The following is a 25,708-nucleotide window of genomic DNA, read 5'->3' as shown; positions in this document are numbered from 1 at the left end:
TCAGGATGTGTTCTAGTTAGTACAAAAAAACCAGCATTTATGGGAAAAATTCTGTGCTATAGTAGGTATCAGTGAAGCCTCATTTTATAGCCATGTTCAGTGCCCAAAATATAGAAAAATTTTTTAAATTAAGCTGTGACTGATGTCACTAGATTATCTATATATTGGTTAATTGGCACTGTACATTCAGAATTTAATTTTTTAATTCTCCATTTTTATAGTAAATGATAGCACAACAGGAGAAACTGTTTCTTTTCAATTGGAACTAATTGTATAAGCAATTCAGCATTTTACAAAAGGCATGACTTTTGTTTTTAATCAAATTGGCAGTTATCATATTCATTTTAGAAACCCAATTTATGTGTTAAAATAGCATGACGTGAAGATTATTTAAAATAGATTTTCTAGGTGTGGCAGGGATGCTTTAACATTATTCATTATTGTTTATTTAATGTATTTTTATGTCCTGTTGATGTCTGTCTTTTTCTTCTGTGATGTAACAATACAAATCACATAATGATCTGCACACAACACTGTTACCAGTTTAGCATTTGCAGTGTTAGTTCTGCTAATATAATCAACTATCCAATCTGAGTCAAGCAGTCGTGAGTAAGAAACATTTATATCAATTACTATCATTCTAAATGATTACTAGTAATAAGCAATATTATTGAAAATGTTTAGGACCATTTCTGCAGTATCTCTGTAATACAGACATGTGTCTGGTTGATATTTGTCTACTCTATGTATTTTTTCCTACAGGTTAATGTTAAAAGCAGAAAGTTTATGTTACCAGATCTAATGAATTATATAGGTCACAATAAACTCTCTACTAGGCATATAAAAGATTTATTAACCTCAAAAAGTATGTCATTTAAAAAAGAACATAGTCAAGAGAGTCAAGATAACATACTGTGAAAGCTTAGAATATTCTATAAGGTGGTCCTTTCTCATTGCTGAGATTACATCTAAGTTTCCATTACTTTCTCTCAGAATTAAGGTTTCTATTGTCAACTTCCATAAAACCGAAAAATAATTACAAAAATTACATCACAAAGACAACCAGGTAATGTTACGTTTCTAGCTTCCTATAACCATCTGGAATATTACTAAACTAATTCTCCAATACAGATACACTTTGCATAAGCACACAGAACTATGCCATGAATAATATCCTATTTGTAGTTTTTGACCCAAATATTTCTCTTTTACTTTCTCATTTTTAATAGGGACATAATTTATAATAGTAACAGTTAACATTTACTGTAATATATGTCCAGCACTATCCTTAGTACTTATGCATATGGACTTGGTAAATTTTAACAGTAATTATAAAGAAAGCATTATTATTATATCCATCACCATTATTAGATGGGGAAACAGAGCCATATAAACCTTAAGTAACTTATCTAAAGTCATACAGGTTTATGTAGTGAAATTCAGATTTGAACACGGGCATCATAGTTTAAGTCCTTGGTGCTAACCATTACTCTATCATGTCTCTTAATATTGCAATAAGAAAATAAAAACTCAATTAGAAAAAAAAAGTAATTGACAGTGGTTCATAGCAGTAGGACCATGGGAAACTGGAGACTATATGATTCACTGAAAGAAGCAGATGCTATGCAGTTCCAGCCAACTGTTGTCATGTAGAAATGTATTGGGTCAGCATTTCATTTTACCCTATCTATAAGCTAGTAAGTTAGCTGGTAACTATTTCATGATACTGGCAAAAAGAAAAAGAGATTCCTGGGTCAGATACAAATTAACTTTGTTACTCAAAGCACAGCAAGCAATATGGTCAAAAGCATATTTGCATCAGTTCTCTTTTCTTGTCACATTACAATGAGTCCTTGCCCAGATTTAAAGTAAGTGGTTTCTAAATGATGCATACATAGAATTACATACACAAAAGGAAGCTATTCAGTCATTAAAGCTTTGCATTTTATACTCCTCTAATTGCATCAATTAAGTGACATTTCCAGAGAGTCATGCTTCATAAATCAATAATTTCAGATTTATTTACAATTAGCAACACTGACAGAGAGGTACATTCTGCTATAAAAGCATTACTTAGATAAGGACTCTGTCTCTGGTAAATACCACTAGTGTGATTGCAATGATGTCTATCATTAACATATTTATAAAGAGCTTTGATCAGGAAAAAAATCATATGATCATTTCAATATATGCAGAAAAACATTTGACAAAACCCATACCCATTTATAACAAAAGCTTTCTGCAAACTAGGAATAAATGGGAAGTTCCTCAACTTGAAAAATAACATCTACAAAAAACCTATAGATAACCTCATATTTGATGTTGAGACACGAGATGCTTTTCTCATAAGATCAGGAACAAGAAATGTATGTCTCTTCTCACCACTACTATTCTATATAATAGTATAAGTCCTAGTTAATACAATAAAAATGAAAACTAAATAAAGGTATACAAATTGGGAAGGAAGAAGTACAATTTTCTTTTTGGAAAATTACATGTTATCTATATAGAAAATTTCAAAGAAACAAAATCCTTCTGGAACTAATAAGCATCCATAGTAGTGTTGCAGGATACAAAATATACACAAAAGTCAGTTGCTTTCCTATATAACAGTAATAAACAATTGAATTTATAAATTAAAACACAATGCCATTTATATTAGCTTGCAAAAATAGAAATATTTACATTTCAACTTGACAAAATAGGTACAAGAGATATATGAGGGAAACTATGAAACATTTATGAAATAAATCAAAGCTATAAACAAAGAAATATTTCAAGTTCATGAATAAAAACACTTTTTTAAGATGCCAATTCTTCCCAATTTGATCTATAGATACAATGCATTCCCAGTCAAAATCTCAGAAAGTTATCTGGCGGATATCAATAAACATTCTAAAGTTTATATAGAAAGGAAAAAGATCCAGAATAGTCAACATAATACTAAAGAAGTAGTCAGAGGACTAACACTACCCTTCTTGAAGACTAACTATAAAGTATAAAACTACAGTGATCAAGGCGGTGTGGTATCAGCTAAATCGATTAATGGAACAGAATAGGGAGCCCAGAAATAGACCAACACAAATACGGTCAACTGATCTTTGGCAAGGGAGCAAATATTTCAGTGGAGGCAGGATAATCTTTTCAACAAAGAAAATGGTTCCAGAAAAAGTGGACATTCACACGAAAAAATACTAAGTATGAACCTAGACAGAGACTTTACATCTTTTACAAAAAGTAACTCAAAATGGATCATAGACCTAAATATAAGATACAAAACCATACAACGTTTAGATAATAATATAGAAGAAAGTCTAGGAGCAAATTTTTGCATTTGCAATGAATATTAGATACAACACTAAAAACAACACAAATGAGCAAAAAATGTGGTAAGTTGCTCTTCATTAAAACTAAAAACTTCTGCTCTGAGAAAAACACTATTAGGAGAATGAAAAGACAAGCCAAAAACTGAAAGAATAAATTTTCAAAACCTATATATTTTAAATAAAGGACTTTTATCCAAAATATAAGACTTTTTAAAAAATATAAAATGGGAAAAAGATATGAACAGACACCTCACTAAAGAAGATATACAGACGGCAAATAAGCATATGAGAAGATGCCCAAAATCATATGCCATCAGGGAATTGCAATTTTAAAAGAATTAAAAAATGCCAGTACATATCTATCAGAATGGCTAAAATCCAAAACACTGATAATAAAGAACCTTGATGAGGATGTGAATCAACAGGGATTCTTTCATTGCTGATGGAAATGCAAAAGGTACAGCCACTTTAGAAGACAATCTGGCAGTGTCTTATGAAGCTAATATAATCTTATCATACGATGCAACAATTACACTTGTATTTACCCAAATAAGCTGAAAATTTATATAGACAAAAAACCTGCACATGAATGTTTATAAGAACTTTATTCATAATTTTCAAAATTAGAAACAACCAAGATGCCCTTTATTAGGTGAATGGATAAACTATGGAACATCCATCCAGTGGAGTGTTATTCAGTGATAAAATAAATGCGTTATCAAGCTATGGGAAGACATGGGGGAACATACATATTAAGGACAAAAAGCCAGTCTGAAAAAGCTATATACTGTATGACTGTATGATATTCTTGAAAAAGCAAAACTACAGAGATAGTAAAAAGATCATGATTGCCAAGGGGTCAGAGGAAGGGATGGAGGCATGAATAGGTAGAGCATAGAGCTTTTTTAAGGCAGTAAAATTACTAGGTATGATAGTGTATGGGAGATACAGGACATTATGTATTTGTAGAAACCCATAGAACTCTACAACACAGAATAAACACTAATGTAAATTATGGAGTTCATTTAATAATAATGTTTCAATATTGTTTCATCAGTTGTAATAAAACTATCACACTACTGCAAGAATTTAGTAACAGCAGAACCTGGGGGATGTAATATGAAGACTGCGCGTTTCAGCAAAAGTTTTATGTAAATTGAAAACTGCTCTAAAAAGAATGTCCATTTTTGTAAAAAGGCAAAGATAACAGTCAGACCAATACAGTCTGTAACACAAAGAACAGAGAACCGTATTAGGTCAGACTATATTAAATTGTCAATATTTAACATTGTTGACCCTCAAAATTCATAATGTCATATGATTTGTATAATTGAATTGTAGATGAGGTCAGAGAATGTGGATTGTTTAGGGGCAAGAATGGAAGAAAAAGCATATTAGTTAGTTCAGGTAACAGCACTCAGTCTTCACATGCACTACTTATAAAATAGAAATCCACTAAATGTTCTCATGTCATGAACACAGTGTCCTGTCTGAAAATTATTAACGTTGGATTAAAGTTTTCTTCTCCTTTCATGATGTATGTCTTCCAAGATGCTCCTTTCCTTTTTCTTTTTCTTTTCCTCTCTCTCTCTCTCTCTCTCTCTCTCTCTCTGATTTTACACTTTAAGCATATTTAAATCAATAAAGCAGTTACTGAAGCAGTATCACTTTATCTAGACCAGCACTTTTTAAATACAGCTTCCAATAATTAAAGATACAAAAGTAGCACTTTACTTTTACAAGGTGAAAACTATCATCACCTTTTTTCTCAGTAAATTAGAGTAATTGATTTTTTTTACATTTTACTGACAACAGCTACTCAAAATGACTTATATATTTCAGACTCATGATAATTAAGTTCAGGCTATCATATCAGAGTCAATTATCAAGAAATTAATGTTTTCCAGGAAACAAAATGGACGATCTTACAAAACTGTAGGCCACTGATAACAGGAGGTAGCCAGAAGGAAGCCACTTTTAGTCCTCAGGGCAAAACCAGAAATCTATATGGGCAAGTCAGTACTAATATAGTACAACCAAGAGTAGGCAATAGGTCCTATGTATATAAACCAAGGATCATTCCTGATGTATAATGATTACACAAACTGACAGGGACAATCTGCTCCAAGGTCCAACACTCTTAACCAGTATTGAGAAAAGCAATCACCTAACATCTCTCTCCATAACATATCTGGCAACCAGCTCACTCTGGAGAAAGAGAGAGTTTAGGTGCTCAAGCTTGTTTAAGCAACCCTGGTTGAATATAGATGGTATTTGTTTAGATCTGTGGCTGTTAATTTACATGATTCCATTAATATTTCTTCTTTCAACTTCCCCTAAAGCTAAGAAAGAAAGCTGCATTAAGAAAAGAAAGAAAGATAAAGGGAAATAGCAAAACTTGGGACTCTGAAAAACTGTGAGTAGAAGAACACATTATTTTGTTGCCACACCCACTGTTCTTCAAGAGTAGAATTGTTAACCAGGCACTTAAACAGGTTGAATCAATCCTCTCAGAAACGACTAGGTCAATATCAGTGACAGAATCCATGAAGATGAAACATTATTGCACCCAAGTATCAATATCCTGTAAGAACGTAATTAGTGTGACTTTTGAAATGGTAGTTAGGAGGCAGGACTAACTTGCAGCTCCCACTTGGATGGACAGAGCAGCATGTGGAAACCTACATTATGAACTTTTTCTCTAAGAACTACCAAAGGAAGGTATCAGGAAAGCCGAGATAATCCACAGACCCTTTGAAGAAGATGGATTACCACTGTAGGTTCCATGGGACAGCTGAGGAACTGTCCCATGGGAGAGTAAGTCAGTTTGCTTTCTTAGCTGGGAGTCTTACAGCCTGGGGCAAGTTCTAAGCCCTGTTCACCAGCTGCCTGGAAATAAACTGTGCTGTTGTGGGGGCATGCTGAAAGTAATACCAGCCTTTTGGGGTACAGGCTGTGTGGGAGCTTGGTGAGGCCAGTGGCTCTTGGCTTTCCCCAACTTCCTTGGTGATCTGTGTGATGTAGCAGAAGCAGCCATAATCCCCCTGGGAACATAACTCTATTGGACTGGGAACCACAACTCCACTTCTCACAGCAGAACCAGCAAGCCCCCCCACCCCCGCCCAAGGAGAGTCTAAGCTCAGACACACCTAACCCTGCCCCCACCTGATGATCTTTCTCTGCCTGCCCTGGTAGCCCAAGAAAAAGGACTTAATCCCTTGAAAGTTCTATGTCCCCACCCACCACCTAACCCTAGGGCAAGCTTGAATCTTCTTATACAACCAAAGCTGATTTGCTCTTCAAAGCACCAGCTCCTGGCTGGAGGCAAAATGATACAAAACCAGTGCACATAACAAGGTTTAAGGACCCTCCCAGAGGCCACTTCACTTCCTGGCTACCTTCACCAGGAGTAGGCGTTGCTATCCATGGCTGACAGACATGAAGATGAGTCATATCACAAGATTCTTTGCAGACATCCCCAGTACCAGGCCAGAGCCTGGTAGGTTGACTGTGTGGCTAGACCCAGAAGAGAAATAACATGCTCTCAGAAAGCCCCATCCCTGGGGAAAGGAAAGAACACTGCATAAAGGGAGCACCCCATGGGACAAAAAGAAAATCTGAACAGCAGCCCTCAAGTGCCAGGTTTTCCCTCTGATATAGTCTACCAAAATGAGAAGGAACCAGAAAAACAATTCCAGTAATATGGCAAAACAAGGTTCTTCAACACCCCCAAAAGATTACACTAGCTCACCAGCAGTGGATCAAAACCAAGATGAAATTTCTGAATTGCCAGAAAAAGAATTAAGAAGGTTGACCATTAAGCTAATCAAGAAGGCATCAGAGAAAGGTGAAGCTCAGCTTAAAAAAATCAAAAACATGATACAGGATATGAAAAAAAAAAAAAAAAAAAAAAAACCCTCAAGTGAAATAGATAGCACAAATAAAAACCAATCACAACTTCTGGAAATGAAGGACACACATAGAGAATTGCAAAATGCACTGGAAAGTATCAGCAATAGAATTGAACAAGGAAAAGAAAAAAATTCAGAAATTCAAAGACAAGGCTTTCAAATTAACCCAATCTGAAAAAGACAAAGAAAAAAGAATTTAAAAAAATGTACAAAGTCTCCAAGAAGTTTGGGATTATGTTCAACAACCAAACATAACAATAATTGGTATTCCTGAGGAAGAAGAGAAATCTAAAAGTTTAGAAAAGATAATTGAGGGAATAATCAAGGAATTCTTCCCCAGCCTTGATAGAGATCTAAACACTCAACTACAAGAATTAAAAGAATATCTAGGAAATTTATTGAAAAAGATCATTGCCTAGGCACATAGTTCATCAGGTTATCTAAAGTCAGGGCAAAATAAAAAATTGTAAGAGCTGTGAGGCAAAAGCATCAGGTAACCTAAAAAGGAAAACCTATCATATTAACAGGAAATTTCTAAGCAGAAACCCTACAAGCAAGGAGGGATTGGTGTCCTATCTTTAGCCTCCTTAAAAAAAACCAATTATCAGCCAAGAATTTTGTATCCGGTGAAACTAAGCTTCATAAATGAAGGAAAGGTACAATCTTTTTCCGACACACAGATCCTGAGAGAATTTGCCACTACTAAGCCAGCACTACAGGAACTGATACAAGGAGCTCTAAACCTTGAAACAACTCCTTAAAATACACCAAAATAGAATTTCCTTAAAGCATAAATCTCACAGGAGCAATAAAACAATAACATAATGAAAAAAAAAAAGGTATTCAGGCAACAAATAGCATGATGAATAGAATAGTACCTCACATGTCAATGCTAACATTGAATGTAAATGGCCTAAATGCTCCACTTAAAAGATACAGAATGGCAGAATGAATAGGAATTCACCAACCAAGTATCTGCTTTCTTCAGGAGACTCACCTGACACATAAGGACTCATATAAACTTAAGGTAAAGGGGTAGAAAAAGGTATTCCATGCAAATGGACACCAAAACAAGCAGGAGCAGCTATTCTTATATCAGACAAAACAAACCTTAAAGAAACACAGTTAAAAAAGACATACAGGGAAATTGTATAGTGATAAAAGGACTACTCTAAAAGGAAAATATCACAATCCTAAATATATATGCACTAACACTGGAGCTCCCAAATTTATAAAACAAATACTACTAGATCAAGAAATGAGATAGACGGCAACACAATAATATTGGGGGATTTCTGTACTCCACTGACAGCGCTAGACAGGTCATCAAGACAGATGGACTTAAACTATACCACGCATCAAATGAACTTAACAGATATTTATACAACATTCCACCCAACAATTACAGAATATACATTCTATTCATCAGCACATGGAACATTCTCCAAGACAGACCATAGGATAGAACACAAAACAAGTATCAAAAAATCCAAGAAAATCAAATTATAGCAAGTACTCTCTCAGACAACAGTGGGATAAAATTGGAAATATATTCGAAAAGGAACCCTCAAAACCATGCAAATACATGGAAATTAAATAATCTGCTCCTGAATGATCATTGAGTCAATAATGAAATCAAGATGGAAATTAAAAGACTCTGAACTGAATGATAATAGTGACAAAACCTATCAAAACATCTGGGATACAGCAAAAGTGGTGCTAAAAAGAAAGTTCATAGCATCAAACACCTATATCAAAAAGTCTAAAAGAGCACAAATAGACAATCTAAGGTCACACCTCAAGGCACTAGAGAAGTAAGAACAAACAAAACCCAAAGCTAGCAGAAGAAACAAAAGAACAAAATTAGGGCAGAACTAAATGAAACTGAAACAAACAAACAAACAAACAGAAAAGATAAATCAAACAAAAAGCCAGCTCTTTGAAAAGATAAATATAATTGATAGACCATTAGTCAGATTAATCAAGAAGAGAGAGGATCCAAATAAGCTCAATTAGAAATGAAATGGGAGATATTACAGTCAATACTACAGAAATACAAAAAAATCATTCAAGGCTGCTATGAACAATGTTACACACATAAAGAGGAGATGGATAAATTCCTGGAAATATAAGACCCTCCTAGATTAAAACAGAAAAAAATAGAAATGTTGAGCAGACCAGTAACAAGCGGCGAGATTAAAATGGTGCTTAAAAAGTTACCAACAAAAAAAGTCCAGAGGCAGACAGATTCACAGCTGAATTCTACGAGACATTCAAAGCAGAATTAGTGCCAATCTTATTGACACTATTCCAAAAGACAGAGAAAGAGGGAATCCTGCCTAAATCATTCCATGAAACCAATGTCAACCTAATAGCAAAACCATGAAAGGACATAACAAAAAAAGAAAACCACAGACCAATGTCCCTGATGAACATAAATGCAAAAATCCTTAAAACAAACAAACAAAAAAAAAACAAAAAAAAAACAAAAAAAAAACTAGCTAGCCAAACCCCAAAGCATATAAAAAAGATAATCCACCATGATCAAGTGGGTTTCATATCAGGGTTGTAGGAATGGTTTAATATCTGCAAGTCAGTATGTGTGATACACCACATAAACAGAATTAAAAACAAAAATCAGATGATCATCTCAATAGATACAGAAAATCATTTGACAAAATCCAGCATTGCTTTGTGATTAAAACCCTCAGCAAAATTGGCATAGAAGGAACATACCTTAAGGTAATAAAAGCCATTTATGACAAACCCACAGCCAACATTATACTGAATGAGGAAAAGTTGAAAGCATTCTTCCTGAGAACTGGAACAGGACAAGGATGCCCACTTTCCCCACTTCTATTCAACACAGTGCTGGAAGTCCTAGTCAGAGCAATTAGACAAGAGAAGGAAATTTATTTCTTCATTCAAATTGGTAAAGAGGAAGTCAAATTGTTGCCGTTCACTGATGAGATGACAGCATACCTAGAAAACCCAAAAAGCTCCTAGAACTGAAAAATGAATTCAGCAAAGTTTCAGGGTACTACATTAATGTAAACAAATCAGTAGTCTGCTATACACCAACACTGATCAAGCTGAGAATCAAATCAAGAACACAACCCCTTTTAAAATATATGCAAAAAAAAAAAAAAACTACTTAGGAATATACCTAACCAAGGAAGTAAAAGATTTCTGCAAGGAAAACTATGAAACACTGCTGAAAGTAATCAAAGACATCACAAATGGAAATACATTCCATGCTCATAGATACATAGAACCAACATTGTGAAAATGATCACACTGCCAAAGCAATCTACAAATTCAATACAGTTCCCATCAAACTGCACTGTGTGTGGAGACTCCATCATTCTTTATAGAACTAGAAAAAAAAATCCTAAATTTCATATGAAACCAAAAAAATAGCCCACATAGACAAAGCAAGATTAAGCAAAAAGAATAAATCTGGAGGCATTACATTACCCGACTTCAAACTATACTATAAGGCCACAGTCACCAAAACAGCATGTTAATGGCATAAAAATAGGCACACAGACAAATGAAACATAAATGAGAACCCAGAAATAAAGCCAAATACTTACAGTCAATTGATCTCTGACAAAGCAAACAAAAACATGAAGTGTGGAGAGGTCACCCTATTCAACAAATGGTCCTGTAATAAATTGGCAAGCCACACACAGAAGAAAACTGAATCTTCATCTCTTACCTTATAGAAAAATCAACTCGAGATGGATCAAAGTCTTGAATCTAAGTCATGAAACCATACAAATTCCAGAAGATAGCATTGGAAAAACCCTTTTAGACACTGGCTTAGGCCAAGACTTCATGACTAAGAACAGAAAAGCAAACACAACAAAAATAGAGATAAATAGGTGGGACTTAACTAAACTAAAAAGTTTCTACACAGCAAAAGAAATAATCAGCAGAGTAAACAAACAACCCACAGAGTGGGAGAAAATATTCCCAATCTATACATCTGACAATGGACTAGTATTCAGAATCTACAAGGAACTTAAAACAAGTCAGCAAGACAAAAGAAAACAATCCCATCAAAAAGTGGGCAAAGGATGAGAGTAGACAGTTCTCAAGAGAAGATACACAAAGACGAATAGCCAACAAACATTAAAAAGTGCTCAATAGGCATTGTAATTTTGACTTCAAAAGGCCATTTCACTATTCTATCAGTCCAGCTGCTTCAGGATGATGGGGAACATGGTAAGACTAGTGAACTCCATGAGCATGAGCCCACTGCCACACTTCTTTAGCCATAAAGTGAGTGCCTTGGTCAGAGGCAATGCTGTGTGGAATACCATGACAGTGGATAAGGCATTCTGTAAGTCCACTGATGATAGTCTTGGCAGAAGCATTGCGTGCAGGATAGATAAACACATATCCTGAGTAAGTGTCTATTCCAGCGAGGACAAACCTCTGCCCTTTCAGAAGAGTTCCAATACAACCTGCCACCAGGTAGTTGGCTGATCACCCTGAAGAAAGGGGCTATATTGAGGGCTCAGTGTTAGACTCTGCTGCTGGCAAATTGGGCACTCAGCAGTGGCCAGAGCCAGGTCAGCCTTGGTGAGTGGAAGTCCATGTTCTTGAGCCCATGCATAACCTCCATCACTGCCACCATGGCCACTTTTTTCATGGGCCCATTGGGCAATAACTGAGGTGGCTGGGAAAAGAGACTGAGTGGTGTCCACAGAATGGGTCATACTATCTAATTGATTACTAAACTGCTCCTCTGTTGAGGTGACCCATTGGTGAGCACTCACATGGGATACAAATATCTTCACCTTTTTTGACCACTCAGAGAGGTCCATCCACATACCTCTTCCCCAGATTTCTTTATCACCAATTTTCTTATGCTTCTTCCAAGTCCCTGACCATCCAGCCAAACCATTGGTTACAGTCCATGAATGAGTATATAATCGCACATCTGGCCATTTCTCCTTCCAGGCAAAGTGCATAACCAGGTGCACTGCTCAAAGTTCTGCCACTGAGAAGAGTTCTCTTCACTGCTGTCCTTCAAGGATGTCCTAGAAAGAGGCTGTAGTGCCGCAGTTGTCCACTTTCGGGCGGTGCCTGCTTAAGATGCATCATTGCAGGCCTGGGGAGAGGAGGCAGTGTGGCATCAGTGGAGACCATGGGCATTTGAGCACTTCTTCATGTAACTTACTTGTGCTTTCAGGACCTGCTCGAGCCTGATCACTTATATGCTACTTTCATTTGATGATGGAATGCTGTTGTGCATGACCCACTTTATGGATAGATGGGTCAGAAAGCACCCAGTTAATGATAGGCAGTTCAGGTCGTGTGGTGACTTGATGACCCATAGTCAAACGTTCAGTTTCCACCAAAGCCCAGTAACAGGCCAAGAGCTGTCTCTCAAAAGGAAAGTAGGTATCTGCAGATGGCAGGGGCTTGCTCCAAAATCCTAGAGACTTCCTCTGTGATTCACCTATGGGGGACTGCCAAAGGCTCCAGTCACCATCCCTATCTGCCACTGATACCACAACCAATTGGATCTGCTGAGTCACAGGGCCCCAGAGGCAGAGCAGCTTGTACAGTAGCCTGGACATGTCACAGAGCCTTCTCCTCTACTGGACTCCACTCCAAGATGGCAGCTTTTTGTGTCACTCGACAAATGGGCCAGAGCAACACACCCAAATGAGGAACGTGTTGTCTCCAAAATGCCAATAGGCCCGGTAGGCATTGTGCCACTTTCTTGGTTGTAGAAGGGGTGAAATGCAGCAAGTTATCCTTCACTTTAGAAGGAATATCTCAACAGATCCCACACCACTGCATCCCTAGAAATTTTACTGAGGGAGAAGTTCCCTGAATTTTAGTCAGATTTATTTCCCATTCTCTGGCATGCATATGTCTCACCAATAAGTCCAGTGTGTTTCCTACTTCTTGCTCACTGGATCCAATCAGCATAATGACATCAGTGTAATAGACCAGTGTGATATCTTACGGAAGTGAAAAGTGATCAGGGTCTCTCCGAATAACATTATGACACAAAGTCAGAAGTTGATATACCCCTGAGGTAGGACTGTAAAAGTATAATGCTGGCCTTGCCAGCTGAAGGCAAATTGCTTCTGGTGGGCCTTATGGACAGGAATGGAGAAAAAGGCATCTCCTGAGTCAATGGCTGTATAGCAAGTACCAGGAGATGTGTTAATTTGCTCAAATCAATGAAACCACATTGGGTACGGCAGCTGAAATTGGAGTCACCACTTGGTTAAGCTTACAACCAGTCCGTTTATTCCCCAAAGACCACCAGAGACTGCAGTCAAAGCCAAGCGGCAAGGATCTTTATTGCAGGTTCGAACCTGGACCCCCGGCCGAGTGTCGGGCGAGAGCCCAGAGGAGGGTCCGGAACTGTCTTTTATAGTCAGCAGTAAACAAGTACAGAGTCATAGGGGTCTTTTTGAACGACGCAGGCTTGGGATTGGTTGATATTTGAACAGTGCGAGTTGGCTGTTCTTGATTGGTTCCTGCCATCTCCCGCCATCCGAGCTATTTCAGTTACTCTTGTGACATGTTTATAACCTCTGGCAGGGATTTTCCTAACCGGTTTGTCCCGGCTTCAGTTCCGGGAGCCAACTGTATTGTTCCTCCCACAACAACAATCCACTGTCATTCTCCAAGATCCATACGTCTTCTGCACAGGCCAAATGGGACAGGTGAATGGGGATGTGACGGAACTCACCACCCCTGCATCTTTCATATCCTTGATAGTGGTACTAATCTCTGCAATCGCTCCAGGGATGTAATATTGTTTTTGATTTACTATTTTTCTAGGTAGAGGCAGCTCTTAATGCCTTCCATTTGACCTTTCCCACCATAGTAGCCCTCACCCTACCATTCAGGGAGCCAATGTGGGGGTCCTGCCAGCTGCTAAGTATGTCTATTCCAGTTATGCATTCTGGCACTGGGAAAATCTCCACAAGATGAGTCCAAGAACCCACTGGACCCACTGTAAGTCGGACCTGAGCTAAAACCCCTTTAATTATCTGACCTCCATAAGCCTCTACTTTAACTGGAGGACCACAATGACATTTTGGGTCCCCTGGAATCAATGTCAGCTCAGAGCCAGTGTCTAGTAGTCTCCAAAATGTCTGATAATTTCCCTTTCCCCAATGCACAGTTAACCAGAAGTCTCCATGGGGAAGGACAGAAAAAAGATTAACAGCATAAATTGTCGGTAGTGTAGTGGGGTCCTCCCTCCAGGGGACCCGGCCTCCCCATCATTCAAGGGGTTCTGGGTCTGTAAACCTGCTCGAGTCTGGAAATTGATTGAGGGGCCATGATTCTGTTTTTATAATTCAAATTAGTCTTTTGTCCATTCGACCTAGAAGGTTTCTGCTTATATAAATTAAGTAGGAATGCAGTAGGCTTCCTGTCAATTTCACTTCTAGGAAAACCATGATTAGTTAGCCAATCCCATAGCTCTACATAAGTCAGACTATTGATGACTGCTGCTTTGTCTCTGCTGTCCGTTACAGTAGTTACGTCCACTTTGCCTTTGACAGTTGAGTGCCACCACTTGGCCCTTGCCACCTTGGGATCCAATTACTCCCATTATATTTAAATTTTGTAGTTGAGTGACGGTAGTTCCCATTGTTAGCTATGACGTATAGAGAAGAGCAATTACAGAGCTCTTCAAAGATGCAGGTACTACCCTCACAAATCTGTTTCACAACGCATTGTTCAAGGGATATCTTCTGGGCCCTCCCAGCTGGGATGAGAAAGTCTAAAGTGACTAATCTAGTCCACCTTTCCAATCTCTCTAAGCCTTTGGATCCCTTCCTCTACATCAAACCAAGGGATATCAGACATTTCCTGCTCGCTTACAGTGGGCCATCTTTTAATCCATATTTCAGCTAACCAAGCAAATAAGCTATTAGAACCTTTTTAACTCCCTGAGCTGCAACATTAAATGCAGAGTCCCCACTTAGTGGGCCCAAATAAATAAATTCAGCCTGATCCAACTCTATGTTCCTTCCAACATTATCCCACATCCTTAATATCCATTCCCATGCCTGTTCTCCAGATTTCTGTTAAGTTAAAAACCCAAGCAGGTTTTTCAAGTGTAACACACTGCCTCATGGGTCACACTCTCAACCGCACCTCTAGTGACCCGCTGGGACTTTAATCTAGTTATAGGTCTAGAAGCAAATGGAGGCATTAGGGGTGGCTCCTAAAGAGAATCAACATTATCTTGCCTGGCAACAGCCTCACTGGAGGCCCCCACTGTTGCCTCAGGCAGTGCAGGGTTTATCTCCTGAGACAAAGGTGGAATGGCTGATGGCAGCATGGGTCAAAGAGGAGATATTGCCACTACTGGAGATGGTGAAGCTGTTTGTTCTGGCAAAAAAAGCTTCATCAGAATTTACAAGCTCAGTGTCCCCAGCTTCATCAGGGTCCTCCCACACATCCCGGTTCAAAGTTGTAGGGTTCCATTCTTTTCCAATCAATGCCCTCACTTTAACAGTAGACACCCGGTGAGGCTGTGCATGCACCTTTCATTGCACGTCAGCCACTTGCATGATAAGAGCTGTGTCTGTTTTTCCACAATTTCAGGTCTTTCTCTGTAGGAGGTAAGACTCTCACTCAGGGCAATCTTAGCATATTTGAGACTGAGTATCTGCTTCTGAAGCTGGGAGTTAGAATCCCTAGATTCATCGTTTTCTTTCATCACTCTGTCCACTGAAGTTTGGAGCAACCAACCAGCTTCATTATGTTCCTTGATTCTCCACATATGGTCAAAAGTATTATGCATAGAGTCATAGACTCCTTGCTTCTCACAAGCAGTGAATCAGGAGTGTCAAATGCATTTATTTCGCATAACTCTCTAAACAGTTCATGCCAAGGACTATCAGTGTTCTCCATATTATTAGAAGTATAGTCTTACCATTTTGGGATCTAATCATATTAAGTAACCAACTCCAGAAACCCCAAAACCAGCAAAAGAACTCTATCCTTAATACTCTACTCTTCTAGAACCACTTGTGTTACCAAAATCTGTATTAGTCAGGGTTCTCTAGAGGGACAGAACTAATAGGATATATATACTATATATAATACATACTATATATATACTATATATACACACTATATACTATTATATATATTTAGGATATATATAGTATATATATTGTAAATATAGTATATATACACTATATATACTATACTATATATACTATACTATATATACTATTATATATTTAGTACATATATTTTTATATATTTAGTATAAAGTATATATATAGTATATGTAGTATATGTAGTATATACACACTATATTGGCTATATAGAGTATATATAGTGTATATATACTATTATGTATACTTAGTATATATAGTTAGCATATATATATTATATATACACTATATATAGTGTAGTATACATAGTATATATACACTAATATAGTATGTGTATATATACACTATATATAATATATATATACTAAATACAGTGGAGGCTCACTGCAACCTCCACCTCCCAAGTTCAAGCAATTCTCGTGCCTCTGCCTCCTAAGCAGCTGGGACAACAGGTGTATGCCACCACACCTGGCTAATTTTTGTATCTTTAGTCAAGACAGGGTTTCGTCATGTTGACCAGGCTGGTCTAGAACTCCAGACCTCAGGTGATCTGCCCACCTTGGCCTCCCAAAGTTCTGGGATTACAGGCGTGAGCCACTGCGCCAAGCCCAGAAATTCTTAAAGTTCTGGGATTACAGGCATTAGCCACTGCACCCAGCCCAGAAACTCTTTATATAGTGTATATATAAATAATAGTATATATATAGTATATTAGTATAATATATTTGTGTGTGTGTGTATATATATATACATATAAATAGGGGAATTTATTAAGTATTAACTCACATGATCACAAGGTCCCACAATAGGCTGTCTGCAAACTGAGGAGCAAGGAGAGCCAGTCTGAGTCTCAAAACTGAAGAACTTAGGGTCTGAAGTTTGAGGGTAGAAAGCAACCAGCATGAGAGAAAGATATAGGCTGTGAGGCTAGGCTGGTCTTATCCTTTCACATTTTTCTGCCTGCTTTATATTCTAGCTGTGCTGGCAGCTGATTAGATTATGCCCACCCAGATTAAAGGTGGGTCTGCCTTTCCAAATCCACTGACTCAAATGTTAATCTCCTTTGGCAGCACCCCCACAAACACACCCAGGATCAATACTTTGAATAGTCTGTATCCTTCAATCCAGTTAAGTTGACACTCAGTATTAATCATCACACCATGAAAGAGTTTATGAACTCCATGTAAAGGATCCATAACATATAATCATCCAAATGATCTTTCTGGATGGAAAGTTATCCTTAAGATACAAAGAGCTTTCTCTATTCTGATACAAGAACTATTTACATAATATGTCTGGATTCCTCTCAACACAACCCAGAGAAGATCATACCTCTGACAGATATCCCAAGGCCTAATACCATAGGCTGAAAATAGATTTTCCCAGACAGAACATAATATGTCTCCTAAAATTTAATGACTTAGGAAGTTCAAAGGAATATCAAGAGTTCTGTCAGAAGAAATGAAGGAAGAGAATTAAAGCAAGGTTGTAGTCCATGGAGAGTCAAAGACCTTTTTAGAATGACAAATGACAGGTAGCTTTTAAACATTCACTTTGGGGTATTAAGTAATGTGCCATGACCTTTACAATTGAAGTGCAAAACCAATTTCTAAAACTGAAAGTTTAAATCACATTTTCAAATAATATAAAATACTGTCTCACAAACATTGAAACTATAGTATAAAACTGAGTTTGTGAAAGGAGAAGTTTAGGCTACATTCTAAAATATATTTCATAGCTACAATTGAAAATTTTCTACAAAGATAATATGAACAGTAGTAATAAACTTAGAAACTGTCATTCAATATTAAAAAGCATATATAATTTAAATCATGCTTTATCATTCCTTATAAGCAATCTATCAAGAAAAAATATGGAAAAAATATCTTAAAATATTTTAAAAAACACTGGGTATTGCTTGATTTGTATTAATATATAACATTATAATTCTGCTCGGAAATCTTTGGTGTCTATAGTTCAGAGGAGAAAAATTAAAACTGTGTATTTTTGATACGCTTTGTGATCTAATACTATCTACATATCTAATATCATTCTATTCATTTTATATTTTAGTAATACTAACAGTAAGCTTGACAAGGATATTCTATTCTCCAGTGCCTCTTTGACTTTGCATATACTGTTTCCTTTGCCTAGAATAAGCCCCATTGGCTTGTCTAAGTAAAAATATTCCCATTACTCTTTTATATTTCATATAAAATACTTTCTGAAGTCTTACTCCCTTTGTCTAACCTAGAAATTCTTTTTTTTTTTTTTTCCTCTGAGCTGGAGTCTCACTCTGTCACCCAGGCTGGAGTGCAGTGGTGCTATCTCGGCTCACTGCAACCTCCACCTCCCAAGTTCAAGCGATTCTCGTGCCTCTGCCTCCTAAGCAACTGGGACAACAGGTGCACGCCACCACACCTGGCTAATTTTTCTATCTTTAATCGAGACAGGGTTTTGTCATGTTGACCAGGCTGGTCTAGAACTCCAGACCTCAGGTGGTCTGCCAACCTTGGCCTCCCAAAGTGCTGGGATTGCAGGCGTGAGCCACTGCACCAAACCCAGAAATTCTTTATCATATTGGTACCTTTCACCTGTTAACAAACAATAATTATTTTATTATAATTAAAATGCTTATAGTTTCTCCTTAAAAGATTGCTATATATTTGAGAATGGAGATTTTTCATTTTTGGACTCAGAACCTATACCAGACTAGGATCATATTTATAAACTAGAAATAAATGAATATAGCCATGAAACAAAGGTAACAGTAACAATAACATATGGCCCGACTGTATATCAAGTACTGTAATAAATGCTTTCTTCAGTATATGTTTGCACTACATTTATAGTAGTTTTTATCCTTGTATCTGAGCTATCAAGTGATCAAAGTGCAATTTATACTATTTTCTCTTGATCCAATGAATCTACCTTTTCCTTGTAACTGTAGCTTTGAATTTTTATTCGTAAATAGGGGAACTCTTTTTCTAACATAATTTTATGCAAGTATATAATATATGAAGCATAGGAACTGTGGCCCTTCTGATAAAAGCAGATAACAGCAGACTAGATACATATACCCAGCACCCCCTTATCTCCTGCAAGTAGCTTGTAGGAACCAATATAGAGACTAATGCCCTAAAAAATTTGTTCCCATCTCTACTTACTGTCAATCTGTATGTTGAAATCCTAACCCCTAGCGTGATAGTATTAGAAAGCTGGTATTTGTAGATGATTAGGTCCTGAGGTAGAGCCTTCATGAATGGAATTAGGCCCTTATAAAAGAGAGCTCCTTTGCCCTTCTGCCATGTGAGAACACAGCAAGAAGACAGCTGTCTGTGAATCAGGAAGAAGGTCCTCACAAAACACTAAATTTTATCTAGGAGTTTCCAGTGTTCAGAGCTATGAGAAATAAAATTTTGTTGTTTATAAACCACTCAGTCTCTGGTAGTTTGTTAAAGCAGCCAAAACCAACTCAGACACAGAGAGAATGGTAGTCTGAAAACCCAACTCAGGGAAGGGTGAACATTTCCAAGAAGAATTATCCATTATATTAAATGCTGCTGCTAGGTTAAGTAAAATAAGGAGATTCAACACAGGATCTACTGCAGGATTGCACAAAAGATTTATGAAAGTCATTAATGAGCCATTTCTGTGGAGTAGTTGGGGAGAAAGCCTTATAAGTGTCAAATTGAAAGAGAATAAGAAAAAAGCAAATGGAAACAATGAATGCATGCTAGTACTTTGAGTAGCTTTTTAAAGAAAAAAAATATAGAAACAAGGTTTTAATTGAAGGAAAAAATGAGGCTGAGAGATATTTTTAGATTGGACGAAATGCAAAATGGTTGTATGTTTCATGAATGATTTGGCAGAGAGGAAAAAATGAAGTAAAGGGAGAAATTGCTGGTACAACATCATTGAGCAGATGAAGCAAATGAGATCTAGCAGGTAATAAAAGGTATTAGGCTTAAGTAGGAACAATGATCAGGTATAAAACCATCTTTATAGGGGTATTTATAATAATAGAAAAATTGAAAACTTTTTAAAGATCTTTCTGCCATTTTACATTATTTTTCTGAGAATAAGCAATACAGAAAATACTTTTTTCTATTTTTAGTGAAAATATAATTAAATTGCATACATGCTAATGCATTTTCTCATTTCTGTAGTATAAAATTATTGTATTCTGTAATTTAAAAACAAAAAAACAATATCTACTAAAATTTAAAATTTAAATTTCTTTAAAATTACCCAGAATGAGGGTTTTAGACAAGTGGGTAATCTGCTAACAAAAGGATTTTTTAAATAAATTCCTTTATAATTTTTCATTTAATTTGAGTAAAATTTTCTTTTCATAAAAATATATCTTTGTTAATTTCTGTACTACTTGAATAGATGTGTAAATGAAATTAATTGCACTAAAGTTTGTTCTTTTGTGCTTTTTCTAAGTTTTCATATTCATGGGATATTTATCAGTCTAAAACGTGATGTGAAGTCTGAATTCAAACTTCTAAGTGCACAATTTTCGTCAAAAGAATTTCAAAGCAATAGAAAGTAAATGACTCAATTGAATTAATTAGTACTATCACACATATGCATCAATTTCTAGTTTATAAAATAACAGTCAAATAAATGTTTTGTTAAAATATAGTTGACTTTAATAAAAAGGTGTTAATCTATTGTAATAAACAATAAGAATCTCAATTTTTAAATTAGAACTGAAAATAAGTAATAAACTAAACCTAGAGTGTGATTCCAATTCTCGACACGTTCTGGATTTATACATGGTAATATTTTATCTCACTTATATTGTCTTACCCAATTCTGCTATTAAAAATTCACTCTGAAACTAATCTCTAATTGAGATTTTTCAAGCAATTATGTAACCTGCAAAAATTAAAAATTATACTCATAAAATGAATTGTGTTATTGAACTTCAATTAATTTCAGCAGAATTTTTGCTTTTTTAAGAGATATATTTAAATCTTTTCTAATATTTAAAGGATTTTATAACGTGAAATTCATTGAAGTTTCTTCTATTTAGCTTTTTAAAATATTCTCACATAGTCACTATCTAATTTAAATTTCTGAAAATCAATATATTTGAAGCAAATAAAAAGTCAATATATTTGACTTGATCATCGTATTTGAAGCCTTATCTAAATCTTAAAAAAATTTTTTGGTCAGGAGACTGATTCAACAAAAGAATGTGAATGAATCAATAAAATTTACTGTTATTTTAAAAGAATATATACATATTCTTTTCACTGATAACAAGTCAATGAGGAAAATTTTATGTCTAGATAAATATTAGTGATTTATGAAAAGAAAATCCAGCTTTTCCATTTTGCTAATTTATTCAATAAACATTTACTAATATATTATTAGGTGCCAGATTCTATGGGTGAAACCTGAATAATATACAATTAAATAAATCATTGCCTTCTTGAAACTCATAATGTAATACTGAGAGTTCTCAGTTGAAATTATAAGTGAACTTTTATAGATTAAGAAAACCTTCTAAAATTGTATGCACATTTTTTGTTATGAGCATACACACATTTTCTCCCTAGCTTTTATTAGATCTTCAAAAATATCAATGATGGTAATCCAATAAATATCAATAACTAGAAGGAGCAAAAGAGACAAACAGCTTAGCTAATAATTGAAATAAAATGGGCAAAATAAGATATATGCCAAAAGCAACTCTGACCTTCCTCCACCCATCAAAAATGGGGAGAGAACTAATTCTATCTGGGAAACTCAAGAGAGAATTTACAAAAAAAAAGAAAATAGCAAGCAGACATTACAAATGTGGGTGTACAATTTAAGAAGCCTCCAGATTTTTGCAAATATAATTGTATGGGCCACCCGTACTGGATAGTTGGGGATCTTTGTGGACCTAAGACATTAAAAATGTATAACTATCTCAATGGCAGATCATACATTTAAGTAATTTTCAAGTATAACTGAATTGCAATTCTAAATCAATATCATGCATTTCTAGAATTATCTTTTTCTGTTAAAAAAAAAAAGTAAAATGTTTATGGTAAATATGTTCTCAAGAGTCACCAACTTAAACTTACTAAAGTCATGAGAGAGTGCCATATTAAAATGAAAGAACAAGTTAACAATAAAAAGACCTAGTAATTTATTAACCTATCAACTTAAAAGTAATTTCTTTAAAGAAGGAAAATTATCAAAAAAGTATTTATTGAAAAAGGTTTTTAATTATCCAAGGAAATAATTTGGTGTTGAAAAGCCAAAAAAAATTACAGACTCAGTTCTCAACAGAAATGTTATCTTGAGGTTCAGTAAATATAGGATATAATAGTCTGAAATTTCAAGAATACCTTAATAAACAACACTATAAAACCCATAAATGTGTTCTCTGACATGGGAAATAATTTTGCATAATAAATGCCGATCATAAAGTATAAATATATGACATTAAACTCATAAAATATTAAGAAAGTAAAAGCAAGAATATCTTAAATACTAGAAAGATTAGTGGGAACATCCTTTACATAGAATGCATCACAAAATGAAAAAGGATACCATTAGATTGGCTGACATTTATTATTTGTGGGTAACATTAAAATGAGTTTTTTTAAGGACAGAAATTGCTCAACTAAAGATGTAATATGATTTAATATTATCAAACTATGAACAACTAAAATACCCAACTTATCAAGACCAATACCTTATTAATCAATACTTAATGACCTTCCCTTACTGTGCTCATCAATCTAAAGTAAACAAACGTCATAAATTTTGTCCAGTTCTCATCAGTTCCCCATTTACAAGACTTGCCTTAAGTCACCTAGCATAGATCCTAAAATCATATAAATACCCTCCCTTGACTTCTACCTTCGAAAATAGTACTAATACTCTCGAGAGATTCTCCCTTTCTGAAGTAAGTCTAATAAAATTAGCTTTGCTTAACCAGCAGGGATTAGTCATTGTCTTTTGGAGGAATCAACAGCCAACAGGATAACAATTCTTCAGTTACTCATTTTCATTTCTTTTATTTTCTCCTTGGATGGAATGCTGAAAAGTATTTAGATTGTGACATTTTATTTTTATTTACCTTTTTTTTCTTTTTCTTTCTCTCTCTTTTTTTTTTTTTTTTTTTTTTGAGAAGGAGTCTCACTCTGTCATCCAGGCTGGAGTGTAGTAGTGAGATTTTGGCTAACTGCAACCTCTGCCTCCCAGATCCAAGCAATTCTCCTGCTCCAGCCTCCCGAGTAGCTGGGACTGCAGGTGCATGCCACCATGCCTGGCTAATTTTTATATTTTTAGTAGAGACAGGGTTTCATCATGTTGGCCAGGCTGGTTGCAAACTCCTCACCTCAAGTATCTGCCCGCCTCAGCTTCCCAAAGTGCTGGGATTACAGGCATGAGACACTGTGCCTGGCCTTAGATTGTGACATTTTAAGTAAGAAGAACAACAAATATTCAATATAAATAAACTTGTCATTAGCCCCAAAAAGGAACACTCATTTTGGTTTGCACTCAGAATTAATTCTTAAATTAATTGTTACATATCACTATAAAATATTTTACTTTCAATAGTTAGTAGGGTAGGAATGGGGAACCTATTTCATTCTAACTCTCAAAAGGGCAATAAAGGACTATTGTGAACACAGTTTCTAAAATCCTTCAGGTTATGATCAGAAGGTCCATAACTTAAAAGACACTTTTATTTATTATGAACTTAGGTACAGAATCCATGTTCATTAAAAGAAAATAAAAGATCAACACACAATTTTATTCGATCCACAGGGCTTTCTTGTAAGCTATCTGATAAACAATTATTTCAATAAATACTAAGAGATTTCAACGTATGGATACAAACAAGTATGTAAACAAGTGAACTTTAATATTTGTAGGAATATAAATAAATTATATATATGAATACTGTAAAGCATATTTAGAGATAGAAAAGTTGTTTAAATAATTCTTAAATTCTTAAATAATTATTTTTAAATGTCAGACTACATCTTCAAAAATCTCCTTAGTCAAAATATTTTCATTAATCAGCAATGTGAATAAAATATATGGAAATGACTTTAATATATCCATTCATAGTGCTTTCTAGAAATTAATTCTATTCTTGTGTCATTGATAAGAAGGAAATATTGACAAACCTCATATGTTGCCGGGCCTGGAGTAATCTCTTTGGACTCTTCAAAGCGCTTTGATGCTTTCACAAATAAGGGTATGGGGCAAGATTTCCTTAAAACAGGATTGTATGCTGCAGGACCTGAGAGATAACAAATGTAAAAATTATGATAAAGTATGTTTTAAAATTATTGATTTTGGTCATATGAATATTAGGTTTGTGCTCTGAATGTATAAAATTAGCTTTCATTTGAACCCATTATTTTTGAATGCTTAAAATCATTTGGTTTATGTCTTTGAAATATGATAAGCATAAGGTGGTGGCATCTGTTTACCTAATAATTAAATATATTACAGCAATAATTTCCAGAAAAGAGAAAACAGCAGTACCCTCTCAATACACTTTTACATCATGAATGAAGATGCTTCACTCCTATATCCTAAATATTCATTCACATGTTCAGTGAGGAGTTAGGGCTTGAACTGTATTTGGAAATACAGCAGAAGGGTGCTTTAATAGCATTCTGGGCACTAAACATTACAGAAATCCAAACACAAAGAAGGAATGTATATGGAGCAATCAAACGTAGTAAACAGATGGTTTGCATGGAACAGGGCCTAAACCTAAATAAGGATTTCGGTACTTAAGCCAATGGGTTCCAATTTATATTCTTTAATGCCCCCAAGTTCTTACAGAAGTGACCAGAGGATAATTTGTAGGTAAAGTCCAAGTAGAAAATATTTGAATTATTTTCATTCACAACATCTCTAAAAACTTTTGAGAACCACTTTCATAGACAATGGGTAGCTCTTAAAAGTTTTAGATTAAATAGTCATGAAAAGTAGTAGTTTAGAAAGTAAATTCTGGCAGATTCTTGATTCTCATGAAGAGTGTACAACCAAGATCCCTCGCATGTGCAGTTCAGGATAGGGTTCGAGCTCCCATGAGAATCTAATGTCAGGCTGATCTGACAGGAGATAGAGCTCAGGCAGTAATACTCACTTGCCTTCTGCTCACCTCCTGCTGGGCAGCCTGATTCCTAACAGGCCATTGACAGGTATAGGTCCTTGGCCCAGGGATACAGGACGCTGTGGTCTAGTGAATGGAACCTAGCTAGTACAACTTCACAGAGAGAAGACAGGGAGAGGTAATTTTTTTCCTCATTCATATTTTAAACAATACTGTTGAGTGTTTATCACATGCCAAACCTTGTGTTTCAAGAGA

General features: G+C 35.7%; 1 protein-coding gene and 1 long non-coding RNA gene across 9 annotated transcripts in view; one reads left to right on the top strand and one right to left on the bottom strand.

Annotated features, from left to right (window-relative positions):
• LOC105486404 (sperm tail PG-rich repeat containing 2) overlaps positions 1 to 25,708 on the bottom strand; it is a 657,812-nt gene that overhangs the window by 246,088 nt on the left and 386,016 nt on the right. For all 8 annotated transcript variants that reach the window (XR_011621154.1, XR_011621153.1, XR_011621155.1 and 5 more), the window contains one exon: positions 24,510 to 24,625. Coding sequence is in view for 5 of the 8 variants with exons in the window: in XM_071093286.1 (XP_070949387.1) it covers positions 24,510 to 24,625 (116 nt within the window). In the remaining 3 variants the exon portion in view is untranslated. The remainder of the gene's footprint in view (positions 1 to 24,509; positions 24,626 to 25,708) is intronic.
• LOC139362365 (uncharacterized) overlaps positions 579 to 25,708 on the top strand; it is a 36,216-nt gene continuing 11,086 nt past the window's right edge. The window contains exons 1-2 of the long non-coding RNA XR_011621159.1: positions 579 to 609; positions 5,669 to 5,742. This is a non-coding gene — a long non-coding RNA (uncharacterized lncRNA). The remainder of the gene's footprint in view (positions 610 to 5,668; positions 5,743 to 25,708) is intronic.

This window comes from Macaca nemestrina, chromosome 3 (genome assembly GCF_043159975.1).
Source record: "Macaca nemestrina isolate mMacNem1 chromosome 3, mMacNem.hap1, whole genome shotgun sequence".
NCBI lineage: Eukaryota > Metazoa > Chordata > Mammalia > Primates > Cercopithecidae > Macaca > Macaca nemestrina.
This window is presented reverse-complemented; position numbering and strand designations above follow the sequence as displayed.